The 17,858-nt window shown below is 43.2% G+C and overlaps 1 protein-coding gene across 3 annotated transcripts in view; it reads left to right on the top strand.

Moving 5' to 3' along the window:
• CHP1 (calcineurin like EF-hand protein 1) overlaps window positions 1–17,858 on the top strand; it is a 255,811-nt gene that overhangs the window by 21,369 nt on the left and 216,584 nt on the right. Inside the window, exons 3-7 of one of the 3 annotated variants that reach the window (XR_012655805.1) lie at window positions 9,077–9,157; window positions 11,445–11,572; window positions 12,753–12,814; window positions 14,178–14,300; window positions 15,667–17,537. Coding sequence is in view for 2 of the 3 variants with exons in the window: in XM_032769041.2 (XP_032624932.1) it covers window positions 9,077–9,157; window positions 11,445–11,572; window positions 12,753–12,814; window positions 14,178–14,300; window positions 15,667–15,720 (448 nt within the window). In the remaining variant the exon portion in view is untranslated. Of the gene's footprint in view, window positions 1–9,076; window positions 9,158–11,444; window positions 11,573–12,752; window positions 12,815–14,177; window positions 14,301–15,666; window positions 17,697–17,858 lie in introns of those variants that run through there. The other 2 variants (XM_032769041.2, XM_032769042.2) reach the window with 2 other exon arrangements.

Here is a 17,858-nt window from a genome sequence, read left to right as displayed (position 1 = left end):
TAATTTATCAGTTTGTTCCAAACCCACCTCTATTGCAATCTGGGATAGTTCCTCAAATTTATCACCTAAAAAGAGTGGTTCAGATGTGGGAATCTCCTCACAATCTTTGCAGTGACCTCAGATGCAAAGAATTCATTTAGCTTCTCCACAATAGACTTGTCGTCTTTGAGTGTTTCCTTAGCATTTTGATTGTCCAGTGGCCCTACTGATTGTTAAGCAGGAAGCCTGCTTATGTTAATTTTTTGGGTCTTTTTGCTAGTTGTTCTTCAAAGTCTTTTTTTGGCCTGCCTAATTGTCCTTGATTTGCCAGAAATTATGCTCCTTTTCCTTGCTCAGTAGAACTTGACTTCAAATTTTAAAAATGTCTTTTGTCTCTAACCACCTCCTTACTTTGTTTAACCATGGTGGCATTTTTTGACTGTGGTGTTTTTTTAATTTGGGGGTATACATATAGTTAGAGCCTCTGTTATGGTATTTTCTTTTTAAAATAAATAAATAAATAAATTCCATGCAGCTTGCAGGCATTTTACTTCTGCGATTATTCCTTTTAATTTGTTTAACTAGCCACCTCAATGTTATGTAGTTTCCCTGTTTGAAATTAAATGCTACTGTGGTGGGAAAAATACCAAAGAAACCCTCCATAAGGATGTTAAATTTAATTACATTATGGTCAGTTACTGAGTGGTTCAGCTATAGTCACCCCTTGGACCAAATCCTGAGAGTCACTTAGGACTAAGTCAAAAATTCCCTTTCCCTTTGTGGCTTCTAGGACTAGCTGCTCCAAGAAGCTCTCGTTAATGGTGTGTACAGTTTTTTTTTTTTTTTTTTTTTCTGTATCTGGTACTGAGGTGACATGTTCCCATTCAATATGGGAATAGCTGAAATCCCCCATTAGAGAGGCTACAGAAACAGAAAACCATTAATCTCCCTAAGCATTTAACTGTCACCATCCTGGTCAGGTGGGCTGTAGCATATTCCTACTGCTAGTCTTATTATTCAAGCATAGAATTTCTATCTATAGAGATTCTACAGTAGTGTGTGAGTCACTTAATTTGTTTTTACTTTGTTTGATTCTGTGCTTGCTTTCGCACATAGTGCCACTCCCCTGTCTCACCTGACTCATTTACCCATTTGATCTTCGTATTTTTCTGCTTTGCTTTCTGTTTTTCATTTCCTCTCTCCCCATTATTCTTCTCCTAGTTCTCTCTTCCACTTTGGACATTTATTTCCCAGCTCTCTGGCCTGGCCTACACAGGGAAACTTAGCCCAAATTCTGTTGGTTTTTTTAAACCGGCATAGACAAAGCTTTACTCTCCTTGCCAGTTTTCTCCTCCCTTTATTTCACTTTTATATCTCGCCTCACTTCTCCAGTAGTTCCTCCTAGTTCCCAAAAGTGAGGAAAAGGGAAACTTCTTCCATTTATCTACCCCCACAGCTGCTGTCACCTTCTTTCTTCGGTTCTTTCCTCAGTTCTGCACAGGGGTGCTCACTTTCTTGTCAGACATCAGGGAAACAGCATTCTGTATGACCACCTAGTCAAGGAAGACGGAACATAAGAGCAGTAGCCTGTGAAAGAATGAGTGGCCAGTAATGGCCCTTCAGCTGCTTGGGACAAGGCAATGAGATGGGTGTCTCCCACCAGCCCCCATGTTGGGCTCTTGTGTTCCCTTCAGGAGACACATCCCACAGTTCAGAAATATAGCCTACCTAGAAACTACTAGTTTGCAGCAGAAACACTTGTTTAGTACTGAAAAATGTCATGGATACTTTTTATTATGCAGACTCCAATTTGCAGTTAAAGATCATAGGCAAAGCAACTTTTAAGCAAGGTTTCAGTAGAAACAGCGTTCCTGGAAAGTCTCACTGGGAGAAGCCTGTTGCTATGGCACAGAAAAAGGAAGAAATAGAACATCCAGTTTCCTGTAGGCTCCAGCCTTAGCCAGGTGAAGTAGGTCCCTAATGACTGAGGGGCCTTGGTGTATAAAATGAGGTACAACTTGCCTTTCTGCAGTCATTTTTATGACTGTTGCAGCTATTCCAATTATAATACCTACCCCATAATGTCCCCTTAATGAACAAAAATAGAAGTGGATTTGAAACCCAGGGGTTACTTGTAGTTAATTTTTAATCTCTTGCCGTAAACCAGGCACAACATGAGGCTGAACTATTGAAAGTTTTTCTGAAGCTGAAATTTAACAAGCAAGGAATCTGATGTTATGTCAATGGAAAATTTTAGACAGGATGTGGGAGTAGTTGCTTTCAGTGGCTTGTATGCATTGGGAGGGTCCTACCAAATTCTTGGCCATGAAAAATGCATCATGGACCATGAAATCTGGTCTTGTGTGTGCTTTTTACCCCATATTATACAGATTTCATTGGAGAGACCAGCTTTTCTCAAATTGGGGGTCCTGACCCAAAAGGGAGTTGCAAGGGAGTCACAATGTTATCTTAGGGGCATTGCGGTATTGCCACTCTTAGTACAACACTGTCTTCAGAGCCGGACGGAGAGCGGCAGCTGTTGGCCCGGCACCCAGCTCTGAAGGCAGCACCACAGCCAGCAGCAGCACAGAAGTAAGGGTAGCAGTACTGCAACCCTCTCCAAAAACAACCTTGTGACCCCTTTCCTCCTACAACTCCTTTTTGGGTCAGGACCCCAACAATTGCAACACCATGAAATTTCAGATTTAAAGAGCTAAAATCATTAAATTTACAATTTTTTAAAATCCTATAACTGTTAAATTGATTAAAATGGACTGTAAATTTGGTAGGGTCCTACACATTGGTATTGGAGCCAAAGCACTGTAGTTAAAATGGCTCTTATCCCAATGTAGATGCTTTACCACATCTTTGTTTAAATCACTAATATATTGTGCTCCTTATCTGTTTGAAATACAACAGTACTGAGGGTTTTGGGTTACAACATGGCTATCAGTTTTTGATGTATATATAGATGGTTCTTAATCATGTCTCTGAAGATTAACACAGGCATGGGCATGCACAGGGCAGTAGCATTGTTCAGAGACTGTCAAAAAACCTGGTCATTTCACCACTATACTCTAAGACCATAGTCTGTTTTAACCATGTTATGACAAATATACTATAATTGGGACCAGTGTTCCCTCTAACTTTTTACACTCGTGTGCGGAATGAATTTTATGTGCACCAGTATGGAGGCGCTGTGTGACACATCGCCTCCATATTGGTGCATGTAACAAAATTGATGAGGTAGGGTGAGGCTGAGGGGTTTGGAGTGTGGGAAGGGGCAAAGGGTTGTGATGTGGGGGAGATGAGGGGCTTTGGCTGGGGGTACAAGCTCTGACTGAGTGGTTTGGGTTGCAGGAGGGGGCTCGGGTCTGGAGCAAAGGGTTGGAGTGTGGGCACAAGGGTGGGGCCAGGGATGAGGGGTTTGGGATGTAGGCTGCCCTGGGGCTGCAGTGGGGAGAGAGGACTTCACCCCAGCCCCGTCTCGCTGCAGCAGCTCCGGGCTGAGGGAGAGGTGCCTCTCCCCAGCTGCAGCAGCTCTGGCAGGGATGGGCTGGGCCAAGCGAGAGGCTCCTCTCCACAGCAGCTCCAGTAGGCCTGGCCTGGGCCAAGGGTTGGGAGGGCTCCTCTCTCCTGCCGCAGCAGATCCACGCTGGGAGAACGGAATCTCTCCCTGCTGCAGCCCTGAGCCCCTGTGCAAGGCTTAATAGGCAGCTGCGTGACAGCACAGCTTAGAGGGAACTTAAATTGGGACCCCAGCAATAGTTACGCTACAACTGGGTCCTCAAGTATATCATCAGCAGGAGAAATTTTACAACTAGACTGGAAGAGCACTAGAGAACATTGTGGGGAGCAGTTCCCCACTGGCAATAGTTGAGACTAGACTCAATGGGTCTTTCTGTCTAATGTTTATAGTTCTGTGAAGTGGTAGCTCACAATGTTCAGGTTCTTGCATTGCTAGGTTTGGTGCTTCGAGAAGCTTGAACTGACTGTTATCTGGTATCACCACTTCATTTGCTTAAGACAGTTTTCAAAAGCAACTAGTTCTTGGGTGCCCAACTTGAGACCTTTGAGCTGAATTTCAGAAGGGCTGAGTGCCCAGAGCTCCTGTTGATTGCAAATGGAATTGTCGGTGTGTAGTATTTCTGCAAATCTGGCACAAGGTCACCCAACAAGGAAGAGTTTGAAATTATTGCTGCTTGGCAGAAATGTCTTTACATTTTCAACCAGCATTTTAGTATGTCTTGACCTCTACCGCTAATTAATACCTTTCCAGCTACAGGTCTAAATGAATAAGGAAGGGTTTGGCTACACTTGCAGGTGTGCAGCGCTGGGAGTTAAAGCTGTCTTCGTACAGCTGTGTAGGGAAAGCGCTGGAGTGTGGCCACTCTGACAGCTTACCAGCGCTGTAGTGTGGCCGCATTTGCAGCAGTGTTGGGAGTGGTGCGTTATGGGCAGCTATCCCACAGAGCAGCTCGTCTCATTCTGGCGCTGTGGGTTGTGGGAAGGGGGCGGAGGGTGTGGGTCATTCTGCTTCCTGTCCCAACACCCCGTGATGCATCGCTTCACATCCTAGCAATCTCTGTTTTTCCGTCCATGTTTGGCACCATCTTGACTCTCAACCGTTTCTGTGCAGCGTGATTTCTGTGGGAAATGGAGCCCGAACTGCTGAGAAGTATGCTGACGAGTCTCACCAGCACATCACGTTTTACAGTTGAGCTATTAAGATACAAAGTGAGGAGGAGTCTGATGATAGCGAGTCGTCTGACGTGTATGACACTAAATTGCTTCTGGCTTTCACGGAAATGCTCAGCACCGTGGAACGCCACTTTTGGGCTCGGGGAAACAAGCACTGAGTGGTGGAATCACATCATCATGGAAGTCTGGGATGACAAGCACTGGCTGCAGAACTTTCGGATGAGAAAAGCCACTTTCATGGGACTGTGTGCTGAGCTCGCCCCCACCCTGCAGTGCAAGGACATAAGATTGAGAGCTGCCCTGATGGTGGAGAAGCGGGTGGCCATTGCAGTCTGGAAGCTGGCAACTCCAAGCAGCTACCGATCAGTCAGGAACCAGTTTGGAGTGGGAAAGTCGACCATTGGAATCGTGTTGATGCAAGTTTGCAGGGCCATTAATCGCATCCTGCTAAGAAGAACCGTGACTCTGGGGAATATGCAGGACATTGTGGATGGCTTTGCCAAATGGGTTTCCCTAACTGTGGAGGGGCGATAGATGGGATGCATATTCCTATTCTGGCACCATCCTGCCTAGCATCCGAGTACGTTAATCGGAAGGAGTATTTCTCTATGGTTCTCCAGGTGCTTGTGGATCACCGTGGGCGTTTCATTGACATTTACACAAGCTGGCCTGGAAAGGTGCATGATGTACGCATCGTTCGGAACACTGGCCTGTTCAGGAAGCTGCAGGCCGGGGCTTTTTTTTCCCCAGACTGGAAGATCATAGTAGGGGACTTTGAAATGCCCATTGTGACCCTTGGAGACCCCACTTACCCGTTGAATGCCTTGGCTCATGAAACCATATACAGGGAAGCTTGACAGGAGCAAGGACCGGTTCAACTACAGGCTGAGCCGGTGCTGAATGAGTGGAGTGTGCTTTTGGCCGTTTAAAGGGACACTGGCGATCTCTGTATGGGATGCTAGACTTGCGGGGAAAGGGGGCAGCATCTCCCCGCAGTTATATCCGCGTGCTGTACCTTCCATAATATTTGTGAAGGGAAGGGTGAAAGATTCAGTCAGGCATGGACCTCTGAGGTTCAATGCCTGGATGCTGAATTTGCACAGCAGAGAGCAGGGCTTACTAGAGAGGCCCAGCACAGGGCTTCAAGGATTAGGATGCCTTGAGGGAGGAATTTAAGGCTGAAAACCAACAGTAATGTTTGGTGCCTTGCACGGGAGTGAAGTGCAGTGTTACAATGTTAGTAGGAATCTGTTTTTACCTAAGCTGATTTGCAGTGCCTGTTTCTTTCCTGGGCTAAGTATCTTTGACTTTCTGCAATAATAAAGACTCTTTCAAAGCCAAGAATTCATTTATTGAAAAGAAAATAACTTTATGACAGACACACAACATTTTGGGAACCTAAAAGGGCAGGGGGGTGGGGTGGTGTGGTAAACTGTACAGTCACAGGTTTGAATATGTCCTTTCTGGAGTGCTGTGCAATGACTGCTGCACTTCAGGATGCCTAATACTGCATGGTGATGGGGGTTGAGTGCAGAGGGTAAGGGTCGTAGTTCTCAGGGCTGGTTGGTGCTGAATGTACAGGTGTTGGAGCAGCTGGTGGTGGTAGGTAAGAACCTGGATGCTGGGGAAGGGATTTTGAGCTGACATTGGGGCACAAGGGAAAGAGCTTTGGGACAAGGTGGCGGAGGGCGCGGGTGCGGTAGTGCTCTGCCTGCATGGCTATGAGCGCCTGGATAGAGTCTGCTTGGCGTGCCCAGGATGCTTATCAGCTGCTTTGTGCTTTTTCTTCCTGGCTGTTGCGTATTTTCTGGTGGATCCTGCTTTCCCTTTCCCTCCAATCCTGCACTTTTTGTTCTCTGTCTGGACAGAGTGATCCATAACTGCTTGCAGCAGTCGTCTTTGCTTTTCGCGGCTTCTTCCAGAGGTTTTGGAGTCTTTGAGCTGTGATAACGACAGGCAGCCGAGAACTCAAGGTTGCTTGTGTAAAGGCAAAAAAGGCAACACTTAACAGAGACAGCATTGTTTTTATACTCAGACAGTTATTCCCCACACAGTTGAAGGAGTAACATTCTTCACAATAGCATAATTTTCCCATACCAAAGAAGCGCACATTAATTCACAGGGAGCCCCCAAATATAATGAGTAAGTTGGAGCTGAGTGCTTCAGGGACTGTACTGTCCTCGGGGTTTCTGTGTGATGGGGAAAGCAAACCGCTGCAGGGGCGCACTACGCTGAGAATACTCTCTCGACATTTTTCCGTAGGAGTTGATCCTGGAAGATTGTTCGCTGCTGGCGGGTCACCTGGAAGGAGCGGGAGGTCATCTACAGCAATGTGGATTTCCGCCCTGGCCCCTATGAGCTTGCCTGTGTGCAGCAAATGGTCCCCCCCACCTCGCTATTCCACATCTAGGCATGGCATGCATGCATGCATGGCGAACCCTCCATTTTTTTTCTCCCTTTTTTCACTCTTCTTATTTTTCCTCCTCATCTATTTTTTTTTTTTCTTCTTTTTCTCTCCTTTCCTCTTGAAATTTTTTTTCTCTTTTCTCTCTTTTTCCTTTTTCTTTTTCCCTAATCGCCCGAAAATTTCCATCCTGAAAATAGAAGCCACATTACCGGGACCTGCTCCTCTGTTTATGCTCCACCCAAGTATGGCTGCTTCCACCAAGTACTGGCTGCTGCGACTGGCTACCTTCCTCCTGACTTGAGAAGAGCTCCTGGCTGCATGCCTCCAGGGACTCCGGGGTGTCTCCCCCCACCCCAGTACCATCACTCTCGGTTTCCTCCTCCCCCACCCACTCTGAAGTGTCCATCGTGGTCCTCAGATTGGCGGTGGGGTCACCCCCAAGTATCTCGTCCAGCTCCTTGAAAAAACGGCAGGTCGTGGGAGCAGCGCCAGAGCAGTGGTTTTCCTCACAGGCTTTGCAATAGGCACGCCGCAGCTCCTTCACTTGAACCCTGCACTGCAGCGCATCCCAGTCATAGCCCCTTTTGAGCATGGCCCTTGATACCTACCCAAAGGTATTGTAATTCCTAAGGCTGGAGCGCAGCTGGGACTGCACAGCTTCCTCCTTCCAAACACTGAGGTCCAGCAACTCGCCATTGCTCCATGCTGGGGCTCGTTTGTCGCATGGAGGCATGGTCACCTGGAAAGATTCACTGATTGCACTCCATACCTGGCTGAGCAAACAGGAAGGGGATTTTCAAAATTCCTGGGGCATTTAAAGGGCGAGTCACCTGAGGCCAGGGCAGTAGAGTTCGAACTGATGAGCAGAGTGGCTGAACAGGCATTCTGGGATACCTCCGGAGGCCAATAACAGCGCTTTTGGTGGCCACACTGGTGGAGCAGCGCTGCATCACCAGCGCTGCAGTCGTTATTCTCCAGGCTGAGGTAGAGTACAGCCAGCGCTGTAGCCAGGGAGATATAGCGCTGTATGTGCCTTGCAAGTGTGGACGGTGAGTGAGTTGCAGCGCTGTGAAGCCACCACCAGTGCTGCAACTCTCCAGTGTAGCCAAGCCCTAAGTCTTGTACCAATTACTGACAGTTATACTGGTCAGACGTTTTTACAAACATAGCAGTATAACTATAAAGGTGCTTTATTGTTGCTTATGTTGCATTCTTAATTTGAATAAGCTATACAAGTGAACACTTTTTTTTTTTTTTTTAATGCTAATGTAACTTTATCCACCAGTGTAGTTTTTAAGCAGCACAGCTATTTAGCTTAGATGGGGACCTGCAGAAAATGGTTACTGTTCTAAAGTCGGGAAAACTTCCTGTTCAATACAGAAACAAGCTCAACTTTAACTTCCACAGCATTATGTAAATATCTTGCTCATACAACAAAGGGTCCAGACAGGAAGAAATTAAAATTTAAAACCTGAAAATTGATTAGTGGCTTTTGGGGATATCAAGGTTGTGATACATCGCTCCAGATGAATTAATCTAAAGTTCCTTCCAACTCAAGTGACATTCTGTTCCTAAACACATTTTACTTTACTTGTTGCTTGCTTTTCATTATGTTGCTTTCTTTTATTGTAGTTGCGTACTGTCCAGTCATTCTAGAGGGATAACTCAAATTCTTTGGTAGAATTGCTTGCACAAATTGGTATTTGCTGTATCTGAGAAGTGGTATTAACTTGATAAATTAGCACTATTATAGGCGTGTAATGTAATACAAGCTCAGCACTATTCTCCTTATCTTGGTGCCATTAATAAACTTTTAACAGCTATTGCCCTATTATGGTTGGAAAGCAAACAGCAAAGTACTCTTCCGAAGAAGTAAAATCCAAATGGGTGTGCTGTGTTGTGGATCCTTTCATTAGACTTTACTCAGTCTTTATGCAACTTTCTCTGCAGCTAAGTTTATGAAGACTCTCATATTCTTGCTTCCCTTAGCCGTGAAGACTTCCAACGGATTCCTGAGCTTGCCATCAACCCCCTGGGAGACCGGATTATCAATGCCTTTTTCCCAGAGGGGTAAGTTCCTATTGAATGCATTTCCAAATGGTCTACAAGTTTTGTGACAAACATTGCAAAGCTCTAATCAGAAGTATGTTTATGGCTAAAGCATGGGAGTAGAATCTAGGTATTCAATTCTATCTTCAGTCTTGCCATGGATTTGCTTTGAGACTTTGGGCAGTCACTTAACCTCTCTTGAATGGTTTCCTATCTGTAATATGGGAACACTTGCCTACCATACCAGGGTGTTATGATCCTTAATCAATACTCAGTTCTGGTTCATATGTCAACCTTTTCTCCATTCCTGTTGTCATGCTGCTGAATGCCTCTGGTGACAGTCCAGGAGCCTTGAAATGTGTTACTACTTATGTTAAACAATCTGTTCCATCTTGTATTTAGCTGTGACACTGAGTACATTTCTCAGACCTAAAGAACAGCTCTGTGTAAGCTTGAAAACTTCTCTCTCATTAACAGAAGTTTAGTCCAATGAAAGATATTACCTCTCCCACTTTCTCTCTAATATCCTGGGACCAATATGGCAGCAACAACAACCCTGCATAGAGGAGCCAATAGAGACGTATCGGCTACAAATGCACTTCTAGCACTAGTATCTCTTATTAAGCAGCTTTACCCCCTAATTGTCTGGTTCTTCACCTTTGGACTTTCTTTAAACCACGTTCTCCTCCTCCCAGAATCATAAACGTCAATGAAAAGTGACATTCAAGTGTAAGCTGCCTTAACCTGCACCCCAGTCTCCAGCTTGGCAGACTGTCAATCCATCAGCTATAAGGTCTCTTCTTTGTACTCATTCTTTTTGCTGTCTTGACATAGTCAGTCAGACCCTCCTAGAGACACTTTCTCTGGGATTCAGACACAGTGCTCTTCTAGATTATTTTGGTGTCTCTGATTCTTCAGTATCTTCTTTGGGGGCTCCTGCTCTTTCCCTTTCTCTGTAGGGGTTTGTCCTTAGCCTTCTCTCAATAGGTAATGTCAACCTGCTACATGGCTTCTGCTGCCACCTGAATACTGATTCTCAAATCTGCATCTGACATCTTGGATACCATACCACCAGCTAAAACTTAACATGACTAAAATCAGACTCTTTCTCTTCCCCTCAAACTGTTTTACATCTCCAAAATTATCCATTCTTATTGCCACTGCCAAGACCCTCGTCCAAGCCCTTGGATGGCTTTTGCCTTGACTTTTGTAATTTCCTTTGGGCTCACTGGTGTTCTCCTCTTTCTTGCCTCTACACTGCACAGGTTGTAGTTGCTTCACTGGCTTCTCACCTTCCAGTTCAGTAAGCTCCTTGCCTTGAATGTCTAGCATAAACTGCATTTCATCTGTCTCCTCTCCAGTTGACTTTGTTCAGAGCACCTTTGCATGATTCTGTGTTCTCATCTTTCTCCAACCAAGCTGTCTCATGCACCTGGAACTCCCTTTTTGGTCCAGGGTGTCAGATCTCCACCCTTCTCCCCAGTTCCTCAGCATTGACCCACTAAGGGAAAAACAAGATTGACATGTCTGTCTTCCCCTTCTGTTGGATAAAAAGGGCTTGAGAAGAGGTGGTCATAGGTAGTATGGTTTCCTATGGTGGTAAGCTTTGGACAAACTTCAATAAATTATTTTGGGGATCTGAAATTTCTGAGCTTCCCAACTTGAAGCATCTTAAAGGGGGACAATTTTGAGAAAGTGGGAGCTCACACTTCCTGAATTTAGAGCTCTTTTAAGGTGTCAAATTTGACACCCAAAGCTAGTAGTCATTTTTAAGAACTAGTGCCTGAGATTTTGAGATTCTACCTTCACAAGCCTTTGTGTTCATTTCTAAATTTTGGTTCCTCATTTTGTGCTTTATCTAAGAAATTTGGAAATGTTTTCGAAACCTTAAACCCCTTACAATGCTTCTGAGGTGAGTAAATATACCTATTTTATAGAAACAATGTGACTTATCAAACCTTACCTTAAGAAATCTAGTTGTTGTTTTTTTTTTTACTACCTCATACCACATCGCCTCTCTACATTGTATCATGTATCTACCAATAATTTTGCTACCGCTCTTGAAAACACTTGCTGTTCCTGGATGACCACAAGAAGTTTCCTTGTGGTCACCCTTTACTGAAAGAGACCAAGAAGACAAGGGGTTGCTGGATGTAAATAAAAACTCTATAGAACACTCAGTTAACTTGCCCCTACAGAAATGTCATGAAGGGACATGTTTGGTCACTGAAGCTTGTGTTCACATCTGGAATAGATAACATGTATAATGCTAAATTTTAGATAATTGACATGTTGTAATACCATGCAGAGAGGACCAGGTGAATTTCCGTGGATTCATGAGGACTTTGGCCCATTTCCGACCCATTGAAGATAATGAAAAAAGCAAAGACCAGAATGGACCAGAACCACTCAACAGCAGGAGTAACAAGCTGCACTGTAAGGAACTTCACACTCTACCTGGACAATTCCATTCCTTGGCCTCCTGCCTCTTTGATCTACCCTTAGGTTTCCTGAGAGAGTGACCCTACACAAAGACACTGTCTGAACTGACATACTGCAGTACTTATTTTTAAACACAAACTGACTTACTAAAACCTGTAAGTAGTAGATGGTAACAGAGGCTGCCATAGACATTTCAGAATCTACTGGGATATGTTGAAGCTCAGTAAAAGGGCGTTACATACAGGGATTCTCAGAGTTCACTGGAGACTTGATTATGCTGGACTAATTTCAGCTCTTTCTTCAATGTCTTATGATAGGATGCTGTGTGTCAGAGCAGTTCTGAGAGATGCTCCCTGGAATGGGCCTTCCAGTTCCCTTCCTCATACCTCTTGCTATTTCTCCAGTCCTTCATGTGGTATGATATTGCCACTCAGCTTCACACCTCCATCCCATTCTCCCCCCCATGATTGTAGCGTACTCTGCTTGAAGCATATGTTCAAAGTATATAGGAGTAATCACTTTCCTAGGTGGTCTGCAGCAGTCTTCTGATCAGCATTTTAGGCTCTGATTTGACCATATACTTCAAGCAAAGTGTAGGCCAGTCAGAGAAGTGACCGTGCAAAGAAGATTCCTTATGGAATTAAAGAATTAAGTACATTTAGGAGGGATAGATAAACTCTCATGCTTCAGGGTTAGAAAGAAATTTCCGCTGCAAGCAGGCTATTTATAGAATTGTCCATTAGAGAGGCTCCTGTGTCTTCCTGTAAATCTAGTACTGACCACTGTCATGCTGGATACTCAATTAGATGGACCACTGGTTTGATCTTGAAAGGTAATTTCTAAGTCGCTGTTGTCTCTTGACAATAATGTGCAATCCTCTGAAGAGGACTGTATATACTGAGACACTGGCAAATTCCAGGAGCAAACTGATTTTCATGGTAGTTGGGAACTCTGATTTATATAATTCAATAAAACATTTTTAACAGGATCATATAAAAGCTGTAGCCTAATATTTGCATCAATGGTCATTATAAAATGACCCAACACCTACATTGCTGCCAGCTTTGAGACAACAGTGTTTTTGACTGCATGAAATTTAAGTTTATATATGTGCGTGGGGAAGGTGAACAAATAGTACCTGAACTCAGTTGACTCATTCTTACCTTCCCTCTAGTTGCTTTTCGACTATATGACCTGGATAAAGATGACAAGATATCCCGAGATGAGCTGCTTCAGGTAAAGAGCACTATTGGCTAACGTGGGACTTAAAATGAATCTGTTGGTCTTTAGATGATCTAGCTTGCAACTTTAACCCTTAAAGAAAAACTTTCCCTGGGAATGCTTTTTGTAAAAGAATGAAGTTGACATGCTCATTGCATTGATAACTTGTGAAAGATTTTATTGGTACTTGGGTGACCTTTCAAAAAAATGTGCTATTGACCTAAAACAGCTTCAGAATATGGAAGATGTCTAATGGCGGCCTTCAACCAATAGTTACTGCATCTGCAAGTGATCATGGTTAGACCAGTCTTACAGACCATTCAAAAATGTATGGCTGACTGGACTCTGCCTACCCATAGCTTCAAATAAGTGGTGACTTTTGTCTTTCAATCTCTAAGAGCATAGACTTCCTACTCCATCAGAAACTTCAACAGAGCATTAGGTTAACTTTTAACATGTTTGATTATTTATGGATGACTATATTTCCATTGGAACAAAGACATCAGCAGATGTAACCTGCCACTACAAAAAAACACCATACTTAGTTTTTATGGCAGGGACAAGAAGAAGAGATATGAGTCTGTTTTTTGAGGTGGATTAGTTTCTGACCAGTTCTTTTCCCATGGGGATAAAGCTTTCGTTGCCTTCGTCCTGTATGGAGAAAAGCAACATGAAATCATTACTGTAATGGCGTGGATGTGCGTATCAGGCTAGATTTGAGTTGAGAGTAACTGCATTCTACTAATCCTGCCAAGTAGACATAGTAATTTGTGGCTCACCTTGAGCAAGAAACTGCATTTGATCAAAAGTGCTCACTTCTGCCTGCAGCACAGAAAGGCACCTTACAAACTGGCAGGAAGAAGAAGACCTGACTAGTCCAGTTTTGACTGCATATTTGCAACTTGCAAGGCTTCAGAAAGCAACCAAACAATCCTAAACAGGGAAAGGTCAAATCAAGCAGTTGTCAATCTTGTGAAAAATAGTTGAAACTTCCGAGAATGCTATTCACTTATTTTGTAGGAGCCCTTTTGAATTCCACTTTTTTGGGAATGAGGAAGAAGCTTGCACTTCTGTTCAGGGAGGGGGAGGGGCGTACAAAGGCATCCTTGTATATCCTGTATTTGTATGGAGGCGGTTTTGGTCAATAGGTTTGGTGTACAAAAGGAACTGAATCTTGATCATAGAAAACATTTCCAGACAGTAACAAGGGTCTTCCTGAGTTCCACCTACACAGGGTTGGTACTTGGAGGGTATCCTTGTTCCAAGTACTGTGAATAAACTCTGCACAAGACTTTCAGAATCCTCTTCCCATAACGCTCTTAGCTTAAAGATTATTAAAGGTGATATTTAGAGTTCCTGGGGTTTTTGTATCTTGCAGGTATTGCGGATGATGGTTGGTGTAAACATTTCAGACGAGCAGCTGGGCAGTATTGCTGACAGGACAATCCAGGAGGCCGATCAGGACGGAGATAGTGCCATCTCCTTCACAGAGTTTGTCAAGGTTGGGGAATTAACCTTTTGAATTACAGGAAGTGATTCAATGTGGTCATCACTGAGCAGTCACAAACAGTCAAAAAGGAGCCAAAAAGATACTACCCTTCACTTTTGCATTTATTGTAGCAGCTCTTCCCAGTATATCGCGATTCCCCTGTGCCCTAGCAGAGGGAATGAGATCATAGCCTCTTGAAGAGCAGGGTTCACTTCTGGGGCTGTGCTGCCAGCATATAATCACTCATAATCCACCTATATACCTCTTCTGCAAACTTTTTTTTTTCTGTGGTTATGTAGCTGGATCTGTTCTGAATTTTCAGTCAAGTAGATTTCCAAGGAAGAGACTCACCACAAGGGTAACTTCCTTGTGGGAGAGAGTTAAATAGCCTTTGCCAGGAGTCAAACTAGGGGAAAAAATAGTGGTGGTCTTCCAAGGTCCACTTGAGATCCCAGAATGAGACTGCAATCACAGTAGATCAGAAAGTGATAATCCGCTTCCTTCCTTGAGGCTTGCCTACATGGTGAAATTGACTGGCACAGTTATAGCAGAATAATTACTCCATATTCTTAAATAGTCACACAGGGAAATTATACTAGCATAATTAAAGCAGAGTAATTATTCTTCTACACTATCTGTGCCAGTCAAATTCCTGATGTAGACAAGCCCTTATGCCTTGTCCAGTAGTGACATACAGCAGAACCTCAGTTACTTACACCTCAGGAATGGAGGTTGTTCATAACTCTGAACAAAATGTTATGTATGTTCTTTCAAAAGTTTACAACTGAACATTGACTTACTACAACTTTGAAACTTGACTATGCGGAAGAAAAATGCATGTAGACATCTTAATTTAAATGAAACAAGCACAGAAACCATTTCCTTACCTTGTCAAATCTTTTTTTAAACTTTACTTTTTAGTAGTTTAACACAGTACTGTACTGTATTTGCTTGTTTTTGCTGCTGCCTGACTGCATACTTCTGGTTCCAAATGAGGAGTGTGGTTGACCAGTCAGTTTGTAACTCTGATGTTCCTAACTCTCAGGTTCTACTGTGCAGTGTTGATACTTGTCATGTGAGTTAAAGGTTAACAACCTCCTAACAAATGAGGATAGTCCACACTTCTCTTAGCTGTTTCTGGCTGTCTGGAGATTGACATTACTATATTAGTTAACTTGGTTCACATTGTGGTTTTCTTAATTTTTAAAAGAAAAGCTTAGCTTCTGGGGCACAGCATTAGCAGCCTCCAGATGAATGAATGGCTTGCTAGGCTGCCCCATACTCCTTTTGCTTGCTTTTTAATATCATTCAGCACTTTAACTGGAACAGAACTGTGTACATAAGTGACTTAACCAGCTGTCTCTGGGTTTTATTGCAGGTTTTGGAGAAGGTTGATGTAGAGCAGAAAATGAGCATTCGATTTCTTCACTGATGGATGGGAGACCCATTCCTTACCACTCCTAATTTCTAAGGACTAGAACACAGTTTTCTCCCCATCATCTTTGCTTAGTGTGTTGCTACTGGTGCATGAAAAACACATCTGCAACCCCTCACCAGCTTGTTCCACCAAGGTGAACATTCCCTGTGTAGCAGGAACAAAGGGAAGTGGCTGCAGTGCAGCTCAGAATGAAGCATTAAAAAGTCTCTATTTCAGATCCTTCCTCTCCATTGCTGTATGACTGCGATTGCCTTTCCTTCCTATGTATTGCTGCTGCAGACTTATTCTTCTGGAGCTTTACATCTGGAAAGCCAAGAGAGGGTAATATCCCACAGAAAAGCCATCTGAATTCTTTTAACTGGGAGTAGCGTATAGTGTGAAACAAACCTCAGCTAAATCATTCCTTCAGTAAGTGCTAGGTGTCAATGTAGCACTGCCTCATTCCCTCCCATGCTAGTACAACAGAGCTGTCTTTTTTTTGCTCCTCACTTGGTTTTTTCCAAGACCTTTCTTCCCTCTTTCCAGATCTCCCCTTTAGAGCTATCTTAAATTAATCATTTAAGTCCTGTGGCTTCTTTTGCAGGACTGTAGGATTGGGAGTAATGGCAGTTCTGAGCAGTCTCAAATGCTTAATTCAAAGGAATTAATTCACAGGGGTGAGAGGAATCTGTCATGATTGCAGGTTGCAACTTCTGTGGAACAAACTGGACTCCACGCTGTAATTCATAACCCTCAAACGACCCCAGTACCAGGTGCAGAAGTGGGTGTTTTCCTTAAGAGCAGCTTGCAGGCTTTGACTGCCAGTGGACCACAAAGCACCCCTCCCTAGCTTGCTTTTCTGTATGACCGTTCCTTCCCACAGGGCACTTGTACCTCCACCATCACAACTTCTTGCTTTCATTAGTGCAGATTTATTTACCAGTGTTTATAATTCAAACTTTGTGCATGGCTAGTTTTCTTGATTTCATGTTATTGTTACCGTCCAGTGGTGATAGCACTAGTGACACCTTATGCTGCTTTCATACTAATCCTTGGATAATCTGAAAACCAATGATTTTTTTAACGTCTATCAGAGCCCCACCCTGGCTGGTGGATCTGCCCTGTAGGTGTTAATTTAGCTGTACTTGGAACACTTTCATGAAAGTTTAGATACAAGTATTTTTAGGGAACTGCCTACTATATCCTAGTTCAGATTAAACGGTGAGACTTGAATATAATCTGATCAGATACTTGGTACAAATCTTTATGAAACTAACACAACTGAAAGGATAATTTTTTAAAATTAAAAACTTAATAGCAAGACTATATTAAATCAAGGAATCAAAAGCAATGAATGTGTCCAGCTGTAAATCTCCAAATTCATTGGGTGCACAGCTTCTTGTGCACTATGTGGATAAGTCAATAAATGATCTGACAACCAGTACAGGTGGAGTGTCTTGAATTGGCCTGGAGGTCCTTCTCTATTGAAAAATCAGTGTTTAAGTACTTCCACCCACCTCTACATCATGTGTTAACATAAGTTTCTGTAAGTATTGAGCTAAGATTCAACCCTCAAATGGATTTCTTTAGTTCCTTTACTCAGTTGTATTAAAAAATCTTTCAGTGGTTTCTTCAGACACTCTGTTTTTTAATTGAGTTGCCGAAAGAAATGTTGCATTCTGAAATTTTCAGACTGCAGTTTAGTAGTAAGGCCAGAGAAATGTAAAAGATTTCTGCTCTGTACAAGAAGGAAACATTCTGGTTTTATGACCATATTATGTAAAATAGGAATTGTAAAAAGGAGAAGAATGTGACAATGTTAACATGGAAAGGTACATGATTTTATAGACTTTGATTTGCTTATTTAAAAGTAGGTGTTTCTATTTTTTTCTTCTGCCTGTGTAGTTGTAGTGAACAGTTGTGCCTTATTGTCCCAATGAGTTCAGATACTGTATTTATCAATGCATAAATAAACCTCTTCACTGTAAAAATTGTGCCTATGTGGTGGTGACGGTCTCTGTTCACTGCAGAACAATCTTAAGACTGGTGTTAGGCTCTACAATTAATCTGATTCTACACACTTCAGAAAGCAACCTAAAGTAATCTCCTTTCTTCAAGAAGATTATCTATAAAAATTCTGTAATTAACTGAAG

The sequence above is a fragment of the Chelonoidis abingdonii genome, chromosome 4 (assembly GCF_003597395.2).
Source record: "Chelonoidis abingdonii isolate Lonesome George chromosome 4, CheloAbing_2.0, whole genome shotgun sequence".
NCBI lineage: Eukaryota > Metazoa > Chordata > Testudines > Testudinidae > Chelonoidis > Chelonoidis abingdonii.
Note: the sequence above shows the minus strand (reverse complement) of the source record. Positions and strands in the feature narration are given on the sequence as shown.